The sequence below is a fragment of the Ambystoma mexicanum genome, chromosome 12, assembly GCF_040938575.1.
Source record: "Ambystoma mexicanum isolate Mex_15411 chromosome 12, UKY_AmexF1_1, whole genome shotgun sequence".
Lineage (NCBI taxonomy): Eukaryota > Metazoa > Chordata > Amphibia > Caudata > Ambystomatidae > Ambystoma > Ambystoma mexicanum.
In genome coordinates this window covers 893,732,399-893,755,235 of record NC_090936.1, presented here as the reverse complement: position 1 = coordinate 893,755,235, position 22,837 = coordinate 893,732,399, and the positions used below count along the sequence as shown (strand labels likewise).

At 42.4% G+C, this 22,837-nt stretch overlaps 2 protein-coding genes across 3 annotated transcripts in view; one reads left to right on the top strand and one right to left on the bottom strand.

Moving 5' to 3' along the window:
* Positions 1-5,673, bottom strand: part of CKAP4 (cytoskeleton associated protein 4) — a 90,152-nt gene extending 84,479 nt beyond the window's left edge. The window contains exon 1 of the mRNA XM_069629383.1: positions 5,123-5,673. Coding sequence (XP_069485484.1) covers positions 5,123-5,428 — 306 coding nt within the window. The 5' untranslated portion in view covers positions 5,429-5,673. The remainder of the gene's footprint in view (positions 1-5,122) is intronic.
* A 600-nt stretch (positions 5,674-6,273) lies between these two features.
* BLTP3B (bridge-like lipid transfer protein family member 3B) overlaps positions 6,274-22,837 on the top strand; it is a 2,399,137-nt gene continuing 2,382,573 nt past the window's right edge. Inside the window, exon 1 of one of the 2 annotated variants that reach the window (XM_069629381.1) lies at positions 6,274-6,554. In XM_069629381.1, coding sequence (XP_069485482.1) covers positions 6,511-6,554 — 44 coding nt within the window. In that variant the 5' untranslated portion in view covers positions 6,274-6,510. The remainder of the gene's footprint in view (positions 6,555-22,837) is intronic. The other variant, XM_069629382.1, reaches the window with a different exon arrangement.

The following is a 22,837-nucleotide window of genomic DNA, read 5'->3' as shown; positions in this document are numbered from 1 at the left end:
TAAGACTGAGCTAATAATTCTGGGCTCCCAGGCCAACATTAAAAAACTAGGCCAGGAATGTTCCTCTTTTAATATTGACGGGAACACCATTAAAGTCTTTAAGGAGGTAAAAACCCTTGGATTCTACTTGGACTCCACATTGTCCTTTGATAAACAGATCAAATGCCTTACCTCCTCTACAGCTTACACTTGCAAGCTAATCAGAGCTGGTAAACCTTTCCTCTCCGACAACAGTTGCTTGATCCTCCCTAATACTCTCCAGAATGGACTACTGTAATGCCCTGTACAGTGGGGCTAATATATCTACCATCCAAAAGCTCCAAACACTACAGAACAATGCCTTAAGAACACCCCTAGGCATAAATAAAAAAACCATATCTCCTCTTTGAGACGCCAGCATAAATGCCTATGTACATCCAATAAAATACAACTAAAAACCCTCTGCTTGACCTACAAAGCCCTTAATAACGCAGTCCCTAGCTACCTCACAGATCCATTCCAGAGAAGAACCTCTCTCAGACCTACCAGAACAGGGAATGCTAACTGTCTGACCATACCCAAATACAAACTCACTACCATTGGTGGCAACAGCTTTACTGTAAAGGCTACTAAATTCTGGAACTCACTGCCTCAAGATCTGAGAGCTGACCAACCCTACCTAAATTTCAGAAAAAATGTAATAAAATACCTCATCGCCACTGACCCCTAGTCCCCCTGTACCTGCTGTGGACCTGCCCACATCTGAAGAGACCTCTTACCCGGCATTAATAGTGTATTACATTTGAAGACCAAGTGCAATCTAGTCTTCCTGTGCGTAATCTAATCTACTTGTGAGCCTAAGTGATACACGAAGGGCCTTACCTTTGTAACATATATTTTTGTACAGTGCTTATTGTTTACTTCTGTAATTATATAGGCCATTTCTATTCTTTGCCATTATTTTGTAGATTGTGTATACCTTGTAAGCATGTAAATACTGTATCCTGTGCTCATTTCGTAACTTTGTAAGCTTTGCATTTCCATACTGCTGCGCCCTTTTACTTACAAGTCTGGTGCGCATAAAAAATGAATAAACAAACAAACAAACAAACGTCACCTACCTTTCAAAAGGTCGGCCTGTGCTCTTTCAAAAAATGTATGCTTGCCCTTCGTCACCACATTTGTTTTCCTTATTTACACATGCGAAGTACGTCTGTTTAGGTCGCAAGCATACAACTCCTGTGTACCATGGCTCCATTTTTGGCTTGTGGTATTTCTTGTTTTGTGAAACATTACAAAAAATGTGTGATTTCCTAACTGGAAGAGTCGGGGGAATGTAGCGGGCATTGTTTTTCTCAAAATTCACAGAAGCCATTGCTGTACCGGGCCAACCATGTCCACCATATACATTTCTTTTCTGTCTTTTTCCCGATTTTTCCCCAAACTATGGAATTTTTCCTACATAGTTGTTGCCTCACCTGTGCAAATCACCCCTGCCTAAACTTGGAATTTTGTCTACTTTTCAAAAATGTATGGCTTTCGGTCCTCCCATTCAGCGGTCCTACCCTTTTCTTCCATTCTGTCCACACATGTCCTATTGGAAAAAAAGGGCAAAATCGCCTACCTCTCACAGAACGGTTGATAACCATATCAAAATAAGTTTTTTCGTTTCCAACCTGTTCTTGAAAGCCAGGAAAATTGGGAATTCAGCAAAGCAAACCATTTGTTCCTAGCTGTTACAAGGAAAAAAACACAGGTTTCTTTGTACATCATTTTATTGGCATTTTTTGAGAGAAAAAAAAACAAATGTTCCCCCTTTTTGGTTATTTTCTCTCACCCCCTACAGCAAACTAGGATTCCTGAGTGGCGTTACGACCGCCTACATGTGGGGAAAAAAAGGGGCTAAATTTGGCCGAGATATCTCTTGTAACAAAAAGGTTACAAGGGATTGAATGGCGACATACCGAAATCACCAAAAACGGCCTTGTCAGGGGCTGGGCGGGGAAGGGGGGGGAAACCCATGGCACTTAAGGGGTTAAAGATGAAAGTTCAGTGCATTTTTGGTGACCCCGATGTACCAACGTTCACCCAATCGATTACATTATGCCCCTTTTCCTCTCAGTTTCTTCTTCATGTGTCTGGAACACGAGATGTGCATGCATATGTTTCTAGACAAGAAACCCAGATCAAAAACATTTTCTACTTGTTCTTGTGGTCCAATGGCATCATATTTCAGTTTATCTATCTTATTCCACAAATATTCAGGAAAGTTTACAACTGAATAATTGATTATTTTTCTTTCTAAAGTAGTTGTATTATAATCATGAGCCATAATTCCCATAAATGTTTGAGTCCTTACTTTGAGTCTACCTAACTCTATTCTCTCCAACATTGCTCTCAGTCATCTCACAATATAGGGACTCTGGGTCCATTCCAATGGGCCACTTTAACTTCAAAATCAACATAGAGTGATTGCTACATGAAGTTGGGCGCATCTCCAATTCAACACAACAGCCAATTGTTTGGAAATAAATAATCAATTACAGACGTAATTCCTCTAACATGCCATGTAGTTAACAGGTTAGCTACAAGCTCAAGGCCCCAGCTGCTTGCTGTAGTCAACCATAAAGCACCTCGAAATAGTTTGCTCCCACTTTTGGAAACAGAATGGAAGGAGTTAAGAAGCAGAGACAGCTAAGTAGCCTTATTCCAGACTAGGATAAAAAGGTTTAAGATGTAACTGCTGTAACTGACAGACTCAGAACAGCAGGTCAGAACACTACACAGCATCACACTCTCACTCGCACCTCCAGCATTCCATCCAGAGCAAGACAGACAAGATATAACATCTTCCCTCCAAGCTGATGTAATGAAGGCTAGTTAGACGGCACCCCGCTTTGTGGAGAAACATGCGAGGGAGGGGCATGCAGGACTTGCAGAACATGAAAAAGAACACGATTGCAGCCGTTGGAAGGAATGATTGAAGTATATTTGTTTGTGTGTTAAGCATGCTCAGGTTCCAGGATAAGCATGAGGATTGCAATGCTGGGCAAGAATGTGTGTGCCCTGCATAAGGCTAAAACAGGTGAATGACACTCACGCCACTTTGCACCTATTCACCCTTGGGAGGGCCTCTAGGTGCAGGAGAGTTACACACTCACTGGTGTTGAGAAGCTGAAGATGCTGGTGGTTCTAGGTGCTCACCGGGGTTCAAAAGCTGAAGAAGCCATTGGTGCTGAGTCGTTTTAAAAGGCTTTCACATGCAATGAAGAAGCAGATTACTGAAGTTTCTGGGGGCTCTGGGAACTGTGGTACCTCCACTCCAAAGAAAGATGGTGGGGGGGGGTTTACACATGCTGGGCTGTAACTGTCTGAAGGGCAATTAGGCTGGTGATAGATCAAAGAATCCCAGAAAATCTTGATGGTGCTCCTTTGTTTGATGCTGCTGAGGTGCGTCTCCTTTAGGATGTGGGGTGCTTGAAGGCTTCAACCCTTGCACTTCTTGGTAGACCCTTATTTTCATCTTGGTTGATGTGGTGTTGGGATGCTCTACTTGGAGGGGCTGCCACTCTAGTGGCTGCCTCCTCTAACAGCTTAACTTCTCCCTCTTTATGCAAAGTCCATATTCAGGCCTGCTGGGGGTTCTTCTCTAGCCATCTCATTGCCCTGTGTTTTATCAAAGCCACGAGGCAGGGAAGATCCAGAGTCAGCTTTCAGATGTATGTAGCGTTATTCCACACTAGGATAACAGGTTCATGATTGGGGCACAGGGGGAAATAGTAGAGGATCCATATGACTGGGAATTCCAGTCCTACGATGGTCAGATGTAACTGCTCTGACAGACACGGAACATTCCACAGCATCCCACTCTTAGTCACACCCCCAACATTCTATCCAGAGCAAAACAGACTAATCATAACTATGTTGAATGAGGGTGATTAGAAGCAGCAAGATTTTGCACACAAGAAAAATAGAAGATGTTAAGGAAGTAAAAATGGAACGGAGAAGGGACTAAAAACCAATTCCTTCTGGTGCAGCACTGCAGATGGGTCTGGGTGCTCTCTAATTGCTGCAAGGATGATTTGGCACAGTACAGAGGGAAACAATTAGAACATTCATCTCCTAATACGCGTTCTTCTCCAAGGAACGAAGAGGGAGATTTGTGTCTTTATTCCCTCCCTGATTTTATGTCCCTGCATTCACAAATACATGACTAACCGTTGGTCTCTCAGGGCCTTGGCACCCCCAGATCTACTTACGCAATACAAGCTTGGACAATTTACTAGTGCCATCTGGGTAAAACATGCATACTTGAAGTGTCACTCGAGCACACCATGAGTCCATCACACAACCAGGCACTTCTTGTCTGGATTCTCCTGGCAAGGTACTGGAACGCACAGTTCAACAATACACAAAACTACGGAGCAGTGCTAAATTGCCTCTTTTTTCATTAGCGCTTCATCTGATTCACATACGTGACTAACCATGCACTCATACTTCCATAATCATATCCCCTTCTGCCACACTGCCATTGTCTCAGGTCGTTTTGACAGTTGTATGTTTCTCGTCTTCTGCCTTTCCATCTCCTCCTAGCTACCACCTGCTTCCACAGACCAGGGTCCGGTTCTCCTTCGGCTAGTGGACAAGATTCAGCACCATGAAGCCACTCAGGAGGTGAACAGTGCAGTATAAATGTTCACTAAGTAACTTCTCGCAAATCACAATTTTGGTAGACATGGCACCAGATTAGATGATCTTCCCAGGATCATAGACTTTGGTTAAGTAATGAGCACGGGATTTCAGTCCAGCCTGCCATTTAAGCACTTTATCAGATATATTCCCAGCACAAGCTCTAGTTTTACAAATATGTGTCTGATTTGCGAAATAATCCATTTCATTCCATATAGTACAAGGGTACTTTCTGGCTCGACTCACGTTTGGCCCTTAGAACCAGGTCACGGTCACCCCCCCCCCCCCCCCCCCGCTCACTCGTACGTCGTACCCATGTATTCTGCTGTCTCTCCACCAGCACCAGTTGTCTGACAACGTACTCACGATTTCCCGGCGAAGTGTTGACGGTTGCTAAGTGCTTATTGGTAAAACACCATTTATCCATACATTAATACAAAATACAACATGTTACCTGCTTCAGCATGCCTTCCATGTTCTGGGCAAGCTCCCCGCTCTGTCTTGACATGTCGCCGTGCCTTCTGGACATTTCAGCCACTTCTTCCAGTAGGTTGTAGACGCACCATCCCGAAAAGGTAGCTAGGGACCAAAGACCGGCATAAAAGAGAAAGTTAAACGCCTTCCCGAGGCCCAGTGAGCGCGAGCCGGCTGTCCCTGTCCCGATGCTCTCCTTGACGCTTTTCTTTGCCACGTCCCCCGGCGCAGGCTGGGCGCCCCTCTCTGAGGAACTTTGCTTGTGCCTGTGTTTAGCAGAAGACATTGTAAAATAGGCGCGAGACACCTCAAGGTGCAAGCAAGGACAATAGTAGATATGTCAATTTAAATAGAGGCAGTTATCAGAAGCAGTTACGTTGCAGAAATGTGGCCTCTGAGCGTGTCTCTCTGCACGAAGGGAAGCGGCACGGGAAAGAAGAGCGTTTAGTTTCCTAAAAAGTAGGGCTGTCTGACTTGCCCACATATGCACTCACCCCGCCTTCCGGGGAGGGGAGAGCTGCCACGCACACCAAAAAGCACAGAAACGGACACCGAGTCAGGCAAAGAGGCGGCTATCACTGAGGAAATGACCACAATGGGAGAGTGATAGCGTCATGAATGATTCTGAAAAAGAAACGCGGATTATAAACCTGTTTGTAGAACACGTGTATTATTAATGTATATGTGTGCTGTTTCGCAGTTTCGAGTAAAATGTAAAGAAAAGTTTCGTTAAACAATTTAAACCTCAAAACGCATTTAACATTTAAAATAACTATAAGCATAAAGACAACGTTCAAATACACATGTAAAAGTTAGTGGCATTCAAATTCAGAATTTCGCGGTCAAAGACAAACAAAAGGAGCATCGAGGGATGACAATTCCTGTCCGCCCCCTTTCAGAGAGGAACCGACATGGTATTTCCTTGGTGAGTTCGTAAATGTCTTGTGTTTACGCAGTAGAACGGTCCATTTCGGGGCTGTGCTGAAGCGCTCCCAAGCATCGGACGTGTCAAGTGAAACACGCCCAGTGTTTATTGCGCTGCGACAACCACGTTTTCTCCCTCCTCCCTCTAGTCCTGCTCCTCCCAGTGTTGTCATCGGTATGGAGCCGCCGCGCTGGAGGCGTCTCCGTACCGATGACAACACCTCAGTCTGGCGTTTCTAGGTGATGCTGCAACCAAGATGGCGGCCGTCTGACGGGTTCAGCCAGCAGAACAGGCAAGCGGGGGCAACAGCAGGCGCGGCATATTGACCGGGCAACAGGCCGTGTCCTGTGTCCAGCACTGGTCGACGGATGGAGATGACAAGGCCCCCGCCGCAGCCCACAGTGGTTTATTTCTAAGAGCCTTTCTGAACGAGTAGTCCCATCATGGCTGGCATTATTAAAAAGCAGATACTCAAGCATCTATCCAGGTCAGTGGTATCCCTGGATCTAGGGGGGTGAGTGTGAGTGTGGGTTTGGAGCACACACCCACTACCCTTGCCTGTAAGAAGACTTGTCATCCTGGGGTCCTTCTACTTGCAAGGAGGTGCTACATCTTCTTTCCTTGAGTGTGTGGCTTTGCTGCTCTATTTAATATCCTAGTATGGTCCTACATAAACGGGATCGTAGCGGTCTCTCAGTGTGTCTCGGGCCGGGAAAGCACAGAGGTACAGGGATATTGAAATATTTGCCGAAGGTCATGGAATGTCAGTAGAAGAAGCCGGGATTAACATTTAACACTCCTCGCTCATTTGATACTCCTCGTTACTGCTCCTTTCGTATGCTGGTTTGCCATTCGTGTACCGGTTACCCGTTTCTTCTCTTCTAATCTTTATATTTCATTGTTTTTAATGAACTGAGCGTTTTGTATCCTTGCATTACTACTTCGTGTGTTTATAGCAGACTTAAGCGGTTATTATGGTATTCCACCCTTGATACACTTGTGTATAGGCGCGTTACAAATGCCATATCATATATTAAACTAACGGCAAACTGGTATGTCTTAAAACGTAACGCTTTGAACCTATGCCTAAAACACCTTAGATGTCTCTTGTTTACACCCTCGTGGAACTTATTAAAAATCGATAAGGTATGTCCGAAGTCTGCTTGGTGGTGTCACCTGGCAATGGACTGTGATCCTCCTCTTTGAGCTGATCATTTCCTCTTCGTGTGTCTGGAGGCAGCACGTGTTATGTAGCTGCCAGAACTGTGCACTGAATGAAGTGTAAGGGAGCTAGTCGCACTAACGTTGGGCATGCACAGTACGGTGATTGTTAGGGGAGGTTAATGATTAACACCGTGTCGGGGTTAACCTGCTCTGAGATTTCCATTCTCTGGGCAGGAACCACTTCACTTGGAAAATTAAAGTCGTAGTCGAAAGTTGTTCGTTTTTTTAAAATTGCCATTAATGCTAATCTCAATCAAAATTGATTTTCTCGTGTTTTCACGCCGTATAGGAACGCGGACCTCGTTTGATTAGCTCATTAAAAAACACATATTCAATTGATGTGCATGGCATCATAATGAAAATAGCCCTCGGGTCTGCTTGACTTTTTTTAGTTTTGATTAAAGCGCCACCAACGGTGGTTACTGCATTTTTTAATTCAAAGGGCGCAAAAATAAACGTTTGCCCCGAATATGTAGACGCTCCCAAGTAGCGAGGGAGCCAAACCAACCAGTGTGGATGGGAAGAACATGTTAAAATAACGTGCTTTCAATCTACTAGGGTAGGGAGCTGTCACAGTACAACAAAATCTAGTAATACTGGGTTACAGTGGTGAAAAATTGTGCAAAAAGTCGGTTTAGTAGGGCAGCACAGGGACAAATCAAATAGATGCAAGTCATCAACAGTACACAGGAGCATTTTGCAACACTTTTTCATGATACCTTTGCCCGCAAATATGGCAGGTTAAAAAAATAAATTTATGCTGGCTGTACCCATATATGTCCATACAGGTTGCACCAATATTACCATATAATACATTCCTTTTGGCTTTGTCAGACAGTAAAACGTGCCATTCCACAGTAAGAAAGTATATCCAGACTAACTGTACCAATGTAGACCAGTCTACCCACGCAATAACACTTAGCCTATTTGCTTTGTCCTTGATGACCAGTAAAAAAATCCCTTGATATAGTTAGAACGTATATGCAGATTGGTGCTATCAAAGTAGGCCTGTGGAATATTTTATAGCTAATAAAAATGAAGTCTAGAATAAATAAGCAATATATGCTTAATACTGGAGACCAGTCTCTAAGCGCAGAACCTAGATTTAAGCCTTGATTTTAAGAGAAGCACTGTTGATCCTGAGCTATCCTCCTGGCACTTAAAAATAAAATGAGTAAGGCCTTCTTGGTAGAGTAAGAGGAATCATACTATAGACTCTGTACATTATTACAGATAATGTACAGAGTCATGCTTGCTGTCATGATTAAAAGGGACACTTGTCAAACTGGTTAGCGCGCACAAATGTTGGAAAATAACTTTTGAACTGCCTTTATTTTCAAACCCAGACTTTGCAATACCATTGTACAGATACCCATTTTCTTTCAGCCATTGCACAACCCATAAAAAGTGTATTGGGCATTGAAAAGGAAAAACATGACTATCGTTAATAGGGGTTTGGAGTACCCAGATTAATATTGATAAAACATATTTGTTGTTTAGTTTGTTATTATTATTATTACTTGTATTGCGCTCCAGACCCGAGGGTATTCAGGCGCAATGCATAAGTATACTCACAGCTTGGTTACAACATGTAAAATACATTTAGGTACAGGTGCCAATTGGTTACATGCAGGCACGTTGAAATTAAGATATATACAGGCAGGCGCATTGAAAGCAGGAGGTGTGTGCATGCAAAGTTTCACAAGGTAGGTTGGTCCATGCGTTGTGGGGGGAGGTGCCGGCCATATTCGGCAAGAAGTGTGGTGGGTGGCTGTGTGCAGAAGAGCTGGTGGTTTCGCAATCGTTTGGGAACGTTAGGTCTTCAGAGGGACAGGCCTAGATGTCAGTATCTTTGAGCCAACTGGTAATGCTCTTGCGAAAATTTTGATAGGTTTAATCGATTCTTAGAGGGGATGTAGCTAGTTCCAGAGGAGGGCTGCCTTGACCTGGAAGCTGCTGCCTCCGATTTTGGCAAGTTCGTATCTGGGGACCCAGAGGTAGTTGTTATTGGCAAGTCTAGTGATTCTTGTGGCAGGCTTCCGAGTGAGTCTGTCAAATAGGTAGCGGGGTGCTGCATTATTCAAGCATTTGTGGGTGAGGGAGGCAACTTTTAGTTTTATTTTATCATGAGTGGAGAGCCAGTTGTTGGCTCTTCTAGTATTAGAGATATGTTCTCTCTTTGGATTCCTAGGGCTGCTCTCAGCGTGTTATTTTGTAGGAGTTGTGTGTGAATTCCTGGGCTCAAAATATAAAGCACAGGATATTATACATTTTGAGTGTAGAACAAAATATTAAGAAGATCTAAGGCCTTGGGCAGCTTTAAGCAGAGAAAACCTCAATTTTGAAAGTGTCTTTTATTTGGAGTGAAGAGCAAAACTGAAGCAGCCTTGGGGTTTCATTTCTACTTACCAAGCAAATTGGAACGAGGAAGCCTGAAAATTGCAGAGAACAAAAGTTGAGTTATTTTGATTTGTTTTTTTTAAAAAAACCTTTCCTTGCCTGACACAGTTGGAATGCAGAGTAAGGGCATATATATAATTTCTTTCAGTCCAGCTTGGGCTTGGTCACAATATTGTATCAACACACCCTACTCCATATGCCAAGTGATGGGTAAAAAGCTTACCTTCAAAGAATATCTGTAAACTATTTAATCATCAATCAAAGTCAGAGGCTGGTAAAAGATGCATTAGCATGAAAGGTTGAGTAAGAGGTGATTGACATTCAGATTCCCGGCAGAGAGACCTCTGCCTTGAATTAGTCAAGGTAAAAGGTCATGGAGAACATGCACATCCAGAGAATCGTGCTTTGGATATTGATAACACGGAAAGTGAATATTTAGGTTGGGTATCGTCTCTGCCCTTAATTAAGCGGTGCATCCCAGCGTAAGATCCGATTGACGCCAAGTTTTGATAGAGGTTACTCTTACCTACAAACTGTCATCGCGTTTCAAATTGCCAGAAAATGGTAAACATGTGTAAAATCATTAAATGTCATCATACAATATTCATTAACGTCTTCGCCCAGACTTGCAGAATCTGGTAATATAAATGTTATCAGTGTGGCACATATGAGTCAAAAGTTGTGGAAAAAGCGAAATTAGCATCTCTTAAACAGGTGTAGTTCCTCTCCCAATGGGGCTGTAAAAAGAAACCTCTGTCGTAAGACAGAGGTGCGGCTAGTATAGTATATGTTTTAATACACAGAGGAGAGAAAAATAAGACAGAATATTGGGTGAGGAAGTTAAAAAGCAGAATTATCTGGAGGTTGAAGAGCAAAAGTATTAACTTTACGCAGAGGGCAGATCTGTCCATTGAAAGAAAAAGGCCAAAACAGCCAATAGAAGAAAGACCAGTCGGCGCTTGGGGATTGATTTTCAAATAAGTGCCCTGAACTGAGGGTTTACTGTATGAATGATGTCCAGTCGACTGGGTTCACTGCTGGTTCTCCCAAAAGAGACATTAACACCTGGTAAGGTAAATTGGCCCTGATCCCAAAGTTGTCCCATTTGATCAGGGTAAAGTCTGCTCCTTATAGATATCAAATCCAAAGTGAGTGAGATGTAGTTTCTTTAAGGCCCAGTTGTTAGGCAGAATTGTATGCAGTACCCTTTGGGAACACCACACACAATTAAGACTACAAGTGACAGTACAAATTCACCTTTGGTACAAGCATGTACTAAACAGTAAAGTGGTAGCGATGGGTGAGCAGCCAGACTTATCTCAAGAGCAAGTGAGCAGTATCAATAGTTACACAAAGGACAGCAATTACTATGATTCAAACAAACACTGACTCAAGGTATCTGAGTAAAAGAATATACATTTATTTACACATCAGTTGTATAACATCTCACCAAAGTAAAGCAGTTGAAATATCACACTCTAAATACACCACACCACTCCCAATAGATTCTGGACAAGTTAAGCTAAAAAATGAAGTGTGAGCAAAATGGCACTCCAACAATTTAAAAAGGGAGACAAAGTTAGATACAAATTGAGCAGCACCAACCGGTAAGTAAGCAGGGCAATCTAGAAAGAGGAACTACAGTGATGGAATCAAATCAAAAAGACTTGGGGCCAAAGTCAATAGGACAAAAGTCTTTTGCTCAAGATCACACCGTTCAGGGTAGTTCGTGGTTAAGTCTTTGAGTTCTGGGCAAAGTTGGTCGGCAGAAAAGTTAGTTTAAAGAGTAGAGAAGGACAAGCCCTCAGATTGACGAAAGGTTTCACACACCTTCACCGTGGCTGGATGAAACGAACAAACCAGATTTGCACAGTACCTTTAAATGGAGAAGAAGCTCTAGCTGAGGCGGACGTTCCTGGCAGGTCCTGCAGGCTCACGGTTCCTGAAGCGACTGTCGGACTGACATGAAGTAGGAAGACTGGAGGGTCCTGCACTGCTCAGGGAAGAAACCAGCAGCAGAGCAAAGCAACAAATAAAAGGTGCGCTCCTTAAAACCTAAGCAGGGTTCCGACCTTCCTGGCTATCCGGTTCACTGTAGCTCTGTACAGCAAATTCGACCAGAGGAGAGGGAGTCCTGGCTTGCAGTTTAGGCGAACTGGTTGGTCCCACCAGTTCAGGGGAAAAAGATTCCTGGTAGATCTTCTTTGTCCGAGTCTGAAGATTCGGACCTGCAGCAGGGCTTCACCTGGCGGTTCAGTCATTTTAGGGGTTCTCTTCTGTCAGCTCCTCGTTGGTTCTTTCGTTCCAGTGGCGACTCTGCCTTTCCATTCCCAGAGACCTCCTTTTTATGCAGTTTTCCCTCATTCACACAGCCAGGCTGTCAATCAGACCGCATGGTGGCTGTCCTGGCGGGACAGTCACCTAGCCAATCAAACAGGACTGCGACTTGGGTTACCAAGGGAACCCATGGCAGGGGTCCTAAAACCCCTCCCTCACATCCTGCCTACCCAGACTTTCAGGCGCCTAAGGAGGGCTTCTGTGGAGAAGCCTGCAAAAAGACGGTGAACAAAGGAACCAAACCTGGTTTGGCGCGCGGAGTAAAACGCGAGAAAGACATTTTCAAAAAGAAATGGTGAATAAACCCAGCCGGAACCGTATAAAAACGTATATGGTCCAGCGAGTTTAAGTTCGAGGCTACCAAGATAGCCTAAAACAATACCAAGGTTATTTAAGAAAACCGCAGTAGGAAAAATAGGGTAGTTACCACTGCCACCAGCCAATCTTGATGAAAAGGGAGCGAAACAGTGCTCCAAGAGGAACAGACAAAAAGGGATAAGTATTAACCCTTTCCAGTACTCTATGTAAGATAGTTTGCACTGGGTCTGTGGATTTTAGAGAGACTAATAAAGTCGATGGCAACTTTACATGTTCTGGGAGACAGTAGTCAGTCCCAGAAAATTCAGTCTGAGTTGGGAAGACTAAAATACAACCCTGTGTCACTGCATTGAAGGTGCTGTGTAACGCACAGTAAAAAGATGATGCCTATGGAGTAGGTGAGACTCCACAGTCTATGAACGCACAAATGTTAAACACACACAGCAAAACACATGTAAGAGTGGGAAAAAAGGCTCACAGTCTTACCAGGTGAAAAAAAAAAAAATCCTAGAAATCCAGCAAAGCCACTGAGGGACTCAGTAGGTAAGGGAAATTAGCCATTCTGGAGAATTCTCCCTAACACCTGTCCACTTTGCAGTGAAGAACACAATCCTAACCTGAAAGCATTTTGGCTGCCACTTAAGATTGCCTTTGTAAAGTTAATTATTATTTGCGATTATAGTTAGTGATTGAAGCCAGTGTTGAGTCATTTAGATCATAGTGAAATTGTGACCCTTTGTTGCCAAAGACACATCATGCAGTTAATGCTGTCAGTGTAGAACATAGTAAATGCTAGATTTTTGCACAACTAAATGGATGCTGAAAGTATTAATTATATTAAGAACTGGGTGAAGTGCAAATCGTCTGCATTCCCTTGTCTCTGAATGTACAGGCACAGTAAGGTGTAATGTGGGAGAGAAGGGTATCTGCAACTAAGTATCTCTTAATGGAGAATGCATATCTTCAGCCCAGAAATATAAAGAGATTGAAAGTATTATATGCAGATCTGTTTAAAACTGCATATGCATCTAGCTTGAAAGGAATACATTCATGTTCAAAGAAAGCCACATGCATACATACATACGTATACGTGCAATATTCTCATATTGAGTGAAAGTCATGTATACGTGTCGGAGAAAGCTGCGCCCAGGTGAATTGAGAAACCAGAAACTTGGGTTCAGAACAGGGTAAATGCATTACTGGAAAGCATTTTCATTCCAACCTATAGGAATGAATACATACAAGCCTTTGTTTGCTACACATGGCTTACTCATCACGCAAAACAAGAGGTGATGGCTGGAAGATTTGGAATTAATCCTAACCTCTGACATTGCTCTGGGCAACCCTCCAGACCATCGTTCTTCGCCTGCCAAGCCATTATAAAAGGGCAAAGACCATATCTGGCTTGGTCCCACCCACAAAGGGGCAGTCCAGCCCTAACTTCTTGGTCTCATCCCTTCTGCACAAGACCACAAGCATCCCCAAACATGTCATAATCGCCACATTTGCAACTACACATGTTTTTGTATAGAAGAGTTAAGTGAAAAGAAAGAGTTGTTCTGGATTTAGTCTTTTTTTCTCTGCCAACGTATTTGTCTTGATGCTGGAGAAAAGCAAGTGCCAATAGATGGCTCAAATAGAAAAAGTATACCCATGTATCTTGTGAAACGCCACTCAAAAGTAATGCATGTAGATTGTTGAAAAAGCAATATTCGCGCTTTCACAAAGGGCTTGCAATGGGCTGATAGGCTGGTGACTCTCTCCGTGGCTCCTGTGTTGCTGCTACTGTACGGACATGTTCGAATTGTGTAACTAGGTTATCACCGTATACTACTTATGGACTAAGTGGCTACGAATGGATGTAGTAAGAGTACTGTACCTAATTACTATTCATTTCTGTTTTTGTAGTGGGAATAGTAACTCCGCCTCCTTCCCAGAAGCCCTTCTCATCTCGCGCGCACGCACATTCACAAAGGGCTTGCAAAAGGCTGATACAGTTGATAGGGTTGGAGAGTTAGGAGGCGAGGGCTGGTGCTATAATTGGAAGGTTTTCGTGTGTCTATATTTATACATCTCTATTATTGACATTTTCACAACTAGGTTATAGTAATTGTACCCTGCATATGGTAAAATTGTACACTTTAGTAACGGCAATGCCCTTGCCGGTAAAAATAGTGGCAGCGATGGCACAAGCCCAGGAAACTCCCAAACGTACTACACATTCAGTTAATTTAACACGCAGTGCGAAATCTAGCACACGTGTGAAGGCGATTTCCTTAACTTCTGACATAAAGAAGTTCTATCCAGAACAACCAGCTGTTAATAACGTACCTGGACTGGCTAGTAGCATCAGTATCCCATGCTACCTCAAGTAAATTAGAAATCAATGATGATGTTCACAAGGAGGCACCTACTGATTTATGCACGCCGTCTGATTCTCTATTGGCAGCGTTTGTGGATACTGATTTACTGGGGACCTATACTCAACCAGTACAAAAACTGACTCGTACCACGGCGGTCGCCCATGATGATGCAGATGGCCTCCATCCAACGCTGCTATCTTTAGACAATGCCAATGAAGCAGTACAATACTTGCCACAAGAGGCGAGTGACCTTCGGGTGGGGTCTACTAAAAATAGTGAGGCAGTGATGGCGCGCCAACAACATCTAAACCGGTCGGGTGAACAGGAGATTACAACTACTCCGTGGCATCTCTCTCAATCACCAGTAATGTTTTCACAATTCCCCCCCCCCCATGAATCTTCAGTACTATTTATGTCCTATGCGCAGCCGACCCCAAGGAAAATGAAGGTGCCCTCCCACCAGAACCAAGATTGTTCCTTGTTGACTGCGCTGCCATTTGCTGAAATATCCCTGCAAGCTATGAATACTGCTTTATTCTCTCTTGCAAAATTAAGTTTAGATGGTAGATTGGACATTCAACACAGCTTGCTAAAGAAATTAACGGAGGCTAGAAAACCTCTGACTCGAACAATGGAAGCAACCACTATGACAGACTCATTAATAACTAACTACTCTTCTGATGGAATCGGGAAAGTAGTCTTTGAGATCTGTGCAACAACACATGCCCCCCACCCCCCCCGAAAACGAATCTGAACCCAAATAAGCAACATAAACGAAAATCTAAAACTGCTGAGGCCACTGATGTGGATAGTTCAGTGGTGTCTATAAACATAGATTGAACTGCGCTTGTGGAAGCACAGTCGTCTATCTACTGGGGTGGTTGAAGATGTCGGGATGGCTAGCAAGGACAATTCATGTAGTAGACCTGCATTCATGATCTTCACCGCTCCGGGCAAAAAACACTGTTTCAGACAAAATGGACAATGCTAAAAAAAAGCAAAATGTTAAAACCTCAATGCATAAATCACAATCAAACTCCCAATATTTCATTCACTCTTTAACACTACCTAAACAGAGTGCAAAAAAAGCTCGCCTGGCAGTCACAAAAAAATATGCTGCTTTATCAAAAAACAAAAAAATAGTGATACAGAAAATAACTAAATTGTTATGGACTGCTGAGCCAGACGAGTCTGAATTAGCCAATCCCCTGCTAGACAATTTGATTCAAGAGGTGTGAAAGGCAGCAGACATGAAAACGGTGCAAACAGTCAGATCAGCGAGTCAAGCAATGGGCCCCCTCCACCATTCCTTTGTTGGAGCATTTGGCTGTTAATGCAAACCAATAGTTTTTCATGTTGGAGGATAGGCATCAGGAGATACAGAAATCTGTTATTTATTTATGTCCCGCCCACCAACGGCGCAAAACTGTATGCAGCCAAATGCAGAAGTAGAATTGACTGTCGCAGTCAAACAAACATGCAACGTAAACCAGAGACAGAAAAGCACGAGCACTCGGGCTCCAGTGAGCCCAGAAGGCCGGAGAATCCTAATGTGATTCAAGCTGCATCAACGGTCCCGATGAATGATTCATTAAGAAGACATAATAGACAAATCAAACATACTAGTTGTGATACATCCATGCATCATAGCTTTATTTTGCAATGTCGAAGTGGAGAGTTTCCCCGATACGATCTTAATCGTGCATCAGTGCTCAGCATTATGGAAGAAATTCCTAATCTCCAAGACATAACATCTACGGATTTTGCTCAAGTAGAATTCATCCATCAATATGATACCTCTGTGGTAAAATTATGGATGATATCGGGCGTAGTTAAGAATATTATATGGCATGCCAGCCAGGAGCTATATCAACTGTTTTCTGATACTTAATCCAGCAGAGGTAATGGAATCAAATCAATCGATGAGCTTTCACAATCAGATACCCATGCAGTCTAAACCCTGGCTGACTAACCCTTTAACAATCTCATATCTGCAAGTTGGTCAAACAAATATTCGAGCTATAACAATGACCAAAGATTCTTCTAGAATTCCAGCTCAGTAACAACTCAAGGATAATGACACTTAAGTTTACAAACCAGCGTCCTGGAACACACAAGGGCACAAACATCTGACGGCATCTGCACAGGACATATTAGATGACTGTGGTATAATAATGTTACAAGAAGTTTGGCTCGCTTTGTCTCCCATCTGGGACAACCATACCATCTCATGCCTGCCTGCCTGTATGACAAGAGAAAGACCCATGGCTGGTTTATTGATAGCTGTCAAGGTCTCCACAGGCTTGAGGATAACCTCATGGCCTGTTCCTAATAGTCATATGGAGTTAGTGAAAATGTATGATGACTGTTATTGCTTGCTTAAATGTCTATTGGAACCATCAAGCCATTACTGATGCTCGGTTTTTTCATGACTTCGATTGCATGCTGGATCTCATTAATGATGATCCAACAATTGATCACACGATTATTGCAAGAGATCTCAACATTAAATGTTTGCCAACTTAAGTCAGGCAATTTCTTTGGATTCACAGGGGTACCAATACTGGTCAGCCGGCCCATAACGATCTGGGGACAGCCCGTGAGTTCGTTTAGGCATTGTTCTCATGCTGAGTAGTGCCAGGGGCAAAGCATCGGGCCATTTCAAGCCTGTTTCTGCACACGCTATTGCCAACTTATTCTTCAGAACCTTATTGGTGCCCTCTATGATCCCTGCTGACTGGGGGTGATACAGGGGCACCCAATGTTTCAATATGCATTTTGCAGTTGAAGTGGCAAGGGGGAAGGCTTCCACCCAACCAGAGTATCTGCATTTCATCACCAGGCCGTAAGCAAACTTGTTTACAGGTTCTAGATGTATGAAATCCATGTAAACTACTTCAAAAGGCTATGTGGGTAGCTTACAGTGTCCTGCCGGGCCCGGCACGCCCTTGCCAACATTATACATCACACATTTCACATTATTTTGCCCATTGTCTGCAGTATGGGCCAATTCTTTTGTTTTCCCAAACAGTTTTTAGCACACTTTCCATCGTCCTTCCATTTACATGTGTTGGTCCATGTGTAACATTTACTACAACAGGGAGATGAGCGCTTGGCAACATCCATCTTTCTGTCACCCTATTCACCCATGCCCCACTCTCGAGTAGATCAATGTCTATGTTCACGTGCCAGTTCTTCCTTTCTTCCTCCGTAGCGTCCTCTTGGATTCTTGCCACCTGGTTTCCCACATCCATCCATTTTTCCCTCGTCCCACACACATATTGCCTTGTGGCGTTACCTGTACAATTTTCTGCAGAATATTTGGCAGTCCTAACTGCTAAATCGTTCCCCTGAGACACATAATCCACTACCTTACGATGGGCTGCACATTTAACCACTGCTGCCCTGGTGGGTAGTGTCAAAACATTCAATAACTCGCATATTAGTGCAGCATGTTTAACCTTTGTGCCCTGTGATGTGAGGAATCCTCTTTCAGCCCAAAGTTGGAAACCACTTTGGTTTTTTTAACTTACCTGCAATGCTACCACCAAAGGGTCGAACTTTTGGTGTTCGAACCTTTGGTAGTAGCATTTTTCAGTCGTATTGTACGGTCGGACCTTTTTTTTCCAGTCCGATCGTACAATACCGCCTAGTATGCTCGATTCCTTGCTACTCCTTGCTACCCACACAAAATTCAGTTAATAGAGGTTTGAGAGAGTATTGCAGGGGGAAATCATCTGTGGTGCCATCTACCCGAAAAGTGATATTGCCCTCATTCATTTGTGCTTTGTGTATGTTATATTAGAAGGTCAAACTAAGTGTATTTCATCAATTTACCTTGTAATTATCTCCCCATTGGTGATTACTGCCCAATATTATATTTGGCCGATTCATTTGAATTTTAAAATAAATATTGTATTACTATCCACCGGCCTGGTTCATGGTCCATTGTGACCATGGGTATTTGTAAAGGTGGGTGTGAGACGGTTGGGTGCCACCTCAATCTCAATTCTTAGGAAATAAAGAAAGTTGTTTTAATTGTGTGCTGCATCCTAGGCCAGCGGCAAGAGTCCTTGGCTGGTGTGTGTCGGCCGATTAGAATCCTTAACATAGTAGGACCATTATTCTTATCTTCTCCCTTGCCCCTCCAGCCCCTCTTGTCTTGTGGCGCCACCATTTGTTGTACAGGTGCCTTAGAAATATCAAATAAATAAAATTAAAATGCATGCAAGAAGTGGTCTGAATACGGTATGGATGCACTGGGGAGAGAGTAGGTTGCATGAATGAATGTGAATGCCAGCGTGTGTGCCTTGCTTGTGTGAAGCGGGAGCGGGAGCGGGCCGCTAAATACGACAATTCATTCTTTACTGTGCATCAAAAGTAAAGCAAGCATGATAATGTAATGCCCAGATTGTTGCAGAAATCCAAGTTCTTGAAACCAAATAAAGAGTCAACCTGCGTGGCAAGTTGCACTAGTTTCATTTATTAGTTTCATCTTGGATTCATTGGGTAGGCAAACGGGAATGCTCATCAGCTCTGTCTTCACGGTCAATGCACTGGCTTCCCCATGGTTCACACTTTGCTCTTTCCCATATTCTTAAATCACTGTGTGCGTCACTAAAGCAGACCTACTTTGATGGCGCAACTCTGCATATACGTTTACTGTGGCATGGTATTTATTTTACTGGGCATTAAGGGTAAAGCGAACAGGATAACTTATGTGGCTAGACTGGTCTGTTAAGTATTTTTGTATAATTTGATATTGGCTCATGCAGTAGACGTGGCATGCCAATCTAATGTTCCCATCTATACAATCCCACCCCAAAATTCAGAGCAAAAAAAATAAAAAGGGAGGTAGTCAAAAATAGAAGATAGTTCCAATAAACGTAGTCTCCAGCTTTACCCTGGAAGCCACTACAGTAGTGTAGGTATAAACAAAATGAAAGGTTACCATCCTACATATAAACTCACTATTATAAGCTCACAAATGCATCCCCTTTCAAACATTCCCTATATTTTGCATACATTATACTCTGCAAATATTATATGCTCTATATTTTTTTTACTGATATAGTTGAATAATCAACTTTTCAATACATCCAATACAGAAATTAAAACAATTAAAAATAATTACAAATTCATATGCATATAACTTATACACCATACAAAATCAATGTTTTTCTCCATGTTACATAAAATCATCCTTTTAGTTCATGTAATTGATGTTTTAGCATGAATCTCACAACTAAAGACTTCACTTTGGTAGCAATATAAAAGACATTTTTTTACATCATCTCTAAAAAGAGCATTAGAGTATGAGCAACCATTCATCATCGTATATCAGTTTTTTGACTATGCTGTTTCGCTTTAATGACCTATTAAATCCTTGGTCGAATCAGATTCCAAATTCAATGAGATTAAAAGATTTATTATTGCAAGACTAATTGAATTCTTGTGAGTATTATAGAGAAGCTGCCATAATCGTTCTGCCTTAAGCATCCAGTATCCTTCAAAAAAATGCTTAAAGTACCTGATTCTATCTTGTAGAAGATTCAGACATCTCACCAACAAATGGACTAAGGTTACAGGTTCTTGAAAATTATTGCAGAAGCAGCACAAACGTTTGTCTACAGGAATGAACTTCCATTTGGCTAATATTTTGTTTGTACGCCAGATGTTTAATCTAAATCTGTTAAAAAGAGCACGATACTTAGCCGCCGGAAATTATATTACATAAAATTCCAGAGTTTGTGGTTTCTTATTTAGAGAGATACACGTATCTAGATTTGTTTATATTTCAAGCACTCAGATCGAGTTCATCCAATTCCAGGACAAGATTTTTTTGTGCCTTATTTGGGTTCTCAGTGTTCATCTCATCCAATAAGTCTGCTGCTGTTAAACCCTTGAACCTTGCGCCTCCAAATGGACATACTTTTATGGGTTGTAGCTTTTTTATACTTTGCTGGTACATCAAGCACAGAATTAGATTTTAGATCCATAATGCATGTCCTATACAAACTGCATAGCTTCCACATGTACGGGGAATAAAGCGATGTAGACCCAATTCAAAACGGATAATACACATGGGTACTGATCTGGGCAATCTGAGACGATTTTTCCAAAAAGACCCTTCTATTATTACCCAAAAGGTCTGTCCTCGCCAGTTTCGTGATTCTGTACCATAGATGGTCGTTGGAACACATTTTTGTCAGTAAAATACCAACACAGGTGAAAGAGAAAATCTACCATATTTGGTATTTATCATCATCGCTTGGGAGCACGCAGTTTTCTTTTTTTTCCCGAAGTTCTGCATAACATGGAGCATCAGATATGAATTGACATTCAACCCCAAGTATTTATATTCAGTGACAATCTCTAACGATTTTTGCTGCAGTTTCCATAGACAGTGAACTTTTTTAAATCACATTTGCAGTTATGACCTTGGATTTACTCAATTAAATTGTTATTCTGAGTATATATGTCCAATTGATTCAGTAAAGCTTGCAATCCCCTGGCCATCTTCGCAAGTAGAACCAAATAGTCAGCGTAGAAAAGCCAGGGGATTGCATGCTTCCCTAGACGTGGAGAATCGGACCGCACATTGCAGATATAGTGCGAAAGTTTGGCAATGAAAAAATTAAACAGTGAGGATGCCAAAAGGCACCCCCGTTTGAGCCCCCTAAATGTAGTTATAAGTTGTGACAATCTTCCATCTAGAGAGAGTCTTATTTGGATTGAAGTTTGCGAGTGAAACTCTTGTCTCCAGTGCTGTAAATGAACAGGACATTTGGCATCCGATAGTTTATGAAACTGAAGATGTCTAGACGCCGAATCAAAATCGAACTCAATTAATGCAGCGTATATCGGTTGATTCTTCTGCAATTCTTGTTGCTTAATGGCATGCAAAACATGTATATTGATTGCCGTCCCTAGGCCTGGCATAAAGCCTGATTGGAAGGGGTTGTGTATATGGGACTCCTTAGCCCAAGTGTTAAATTTGTCCAAAACAAGACGGGCAAACAGTTTTCCCGGGGCGTCTAACAATGCTACTGGTCTATAATTTTTAGGGCAGTGTCGACTCCCTTTTTGTAAATCGGCACAATGATCAATTTCTGCCAAGTATGAGGAATATGCTGAAAATGCACCACCATTAGAATTCTTGCCTAAGTTTCCAGATGTGATTTTAGCATGATGTTAGATAAACCGTCTGGACCGGGGGCCTGTGAAGAACTTATCTCAAGATGTGAAAGATTATATCTTCTTCTTTGACCACTAACTCTTAGATTATAAAGCGCTATAGCCACATTGTAATCTGACCAAGGGATGTCTGCATTTAAGGAGTTATAGTATTGCGCCCAAACCACCTCCGAGGCAGCATTTATTTGCATTGGAGTTTGCTTAGTGGCAGTTACCGTCTTCAAGAGCCCCCATATCATGGCTGAATTTTTAAATTCTCAAGATCGTAACATTAAATGTGCATCAGCTAAATACATCTCGGCTTTTCTCAATTTAACCCAATTGATATAGCCGTTTTTCAATCTAGAAATCTCTCGACTTTTCATATAATTCGGGAGATATTAGAGTGCACGAATATCTGCTGCCAGATCAGTGTTTTTCCTCTGCAGTAGTTCATCAAACTTATGGAGATGTGTTTTCAAATTTTTGGGAAACTGCTGGTTTGTATTCTTAAACATCTGCAGGGCAGCAACATATGATCCATCCGCATGGATGATTTCAGGTTTTAAAATATCCAGCGGATAAGAGATAGCTTTCAAAAAGTCATCAATTTCATCAGGTGTCCATCTGAAACGATTACCTCTGGTGGATATTGCTAGCTGATGTGCATAATACTCAGCTGTGTTCACTCGATCCACTTTTGGCCTTGACATTATGATCGCTTACACTTTGCTCGAAGACTCTAAAGGTTTTCATTGAAGTAAAAAGGCTATCAATACATGCAGTTTGCGTAGCCCTTTGCGATATAGGTTTAGGGGGCCATCCTCCTTACAGGAGCCATTTGTCATGAGGAGGTTCCTCTTTCATTAGAAGGATCCAGTGTTTTGCTTTTCTTTGAATTTTTGATCCCTTATGTGGGTGCAGGAATTGGTGCAAAACTGTGCTCATGCTG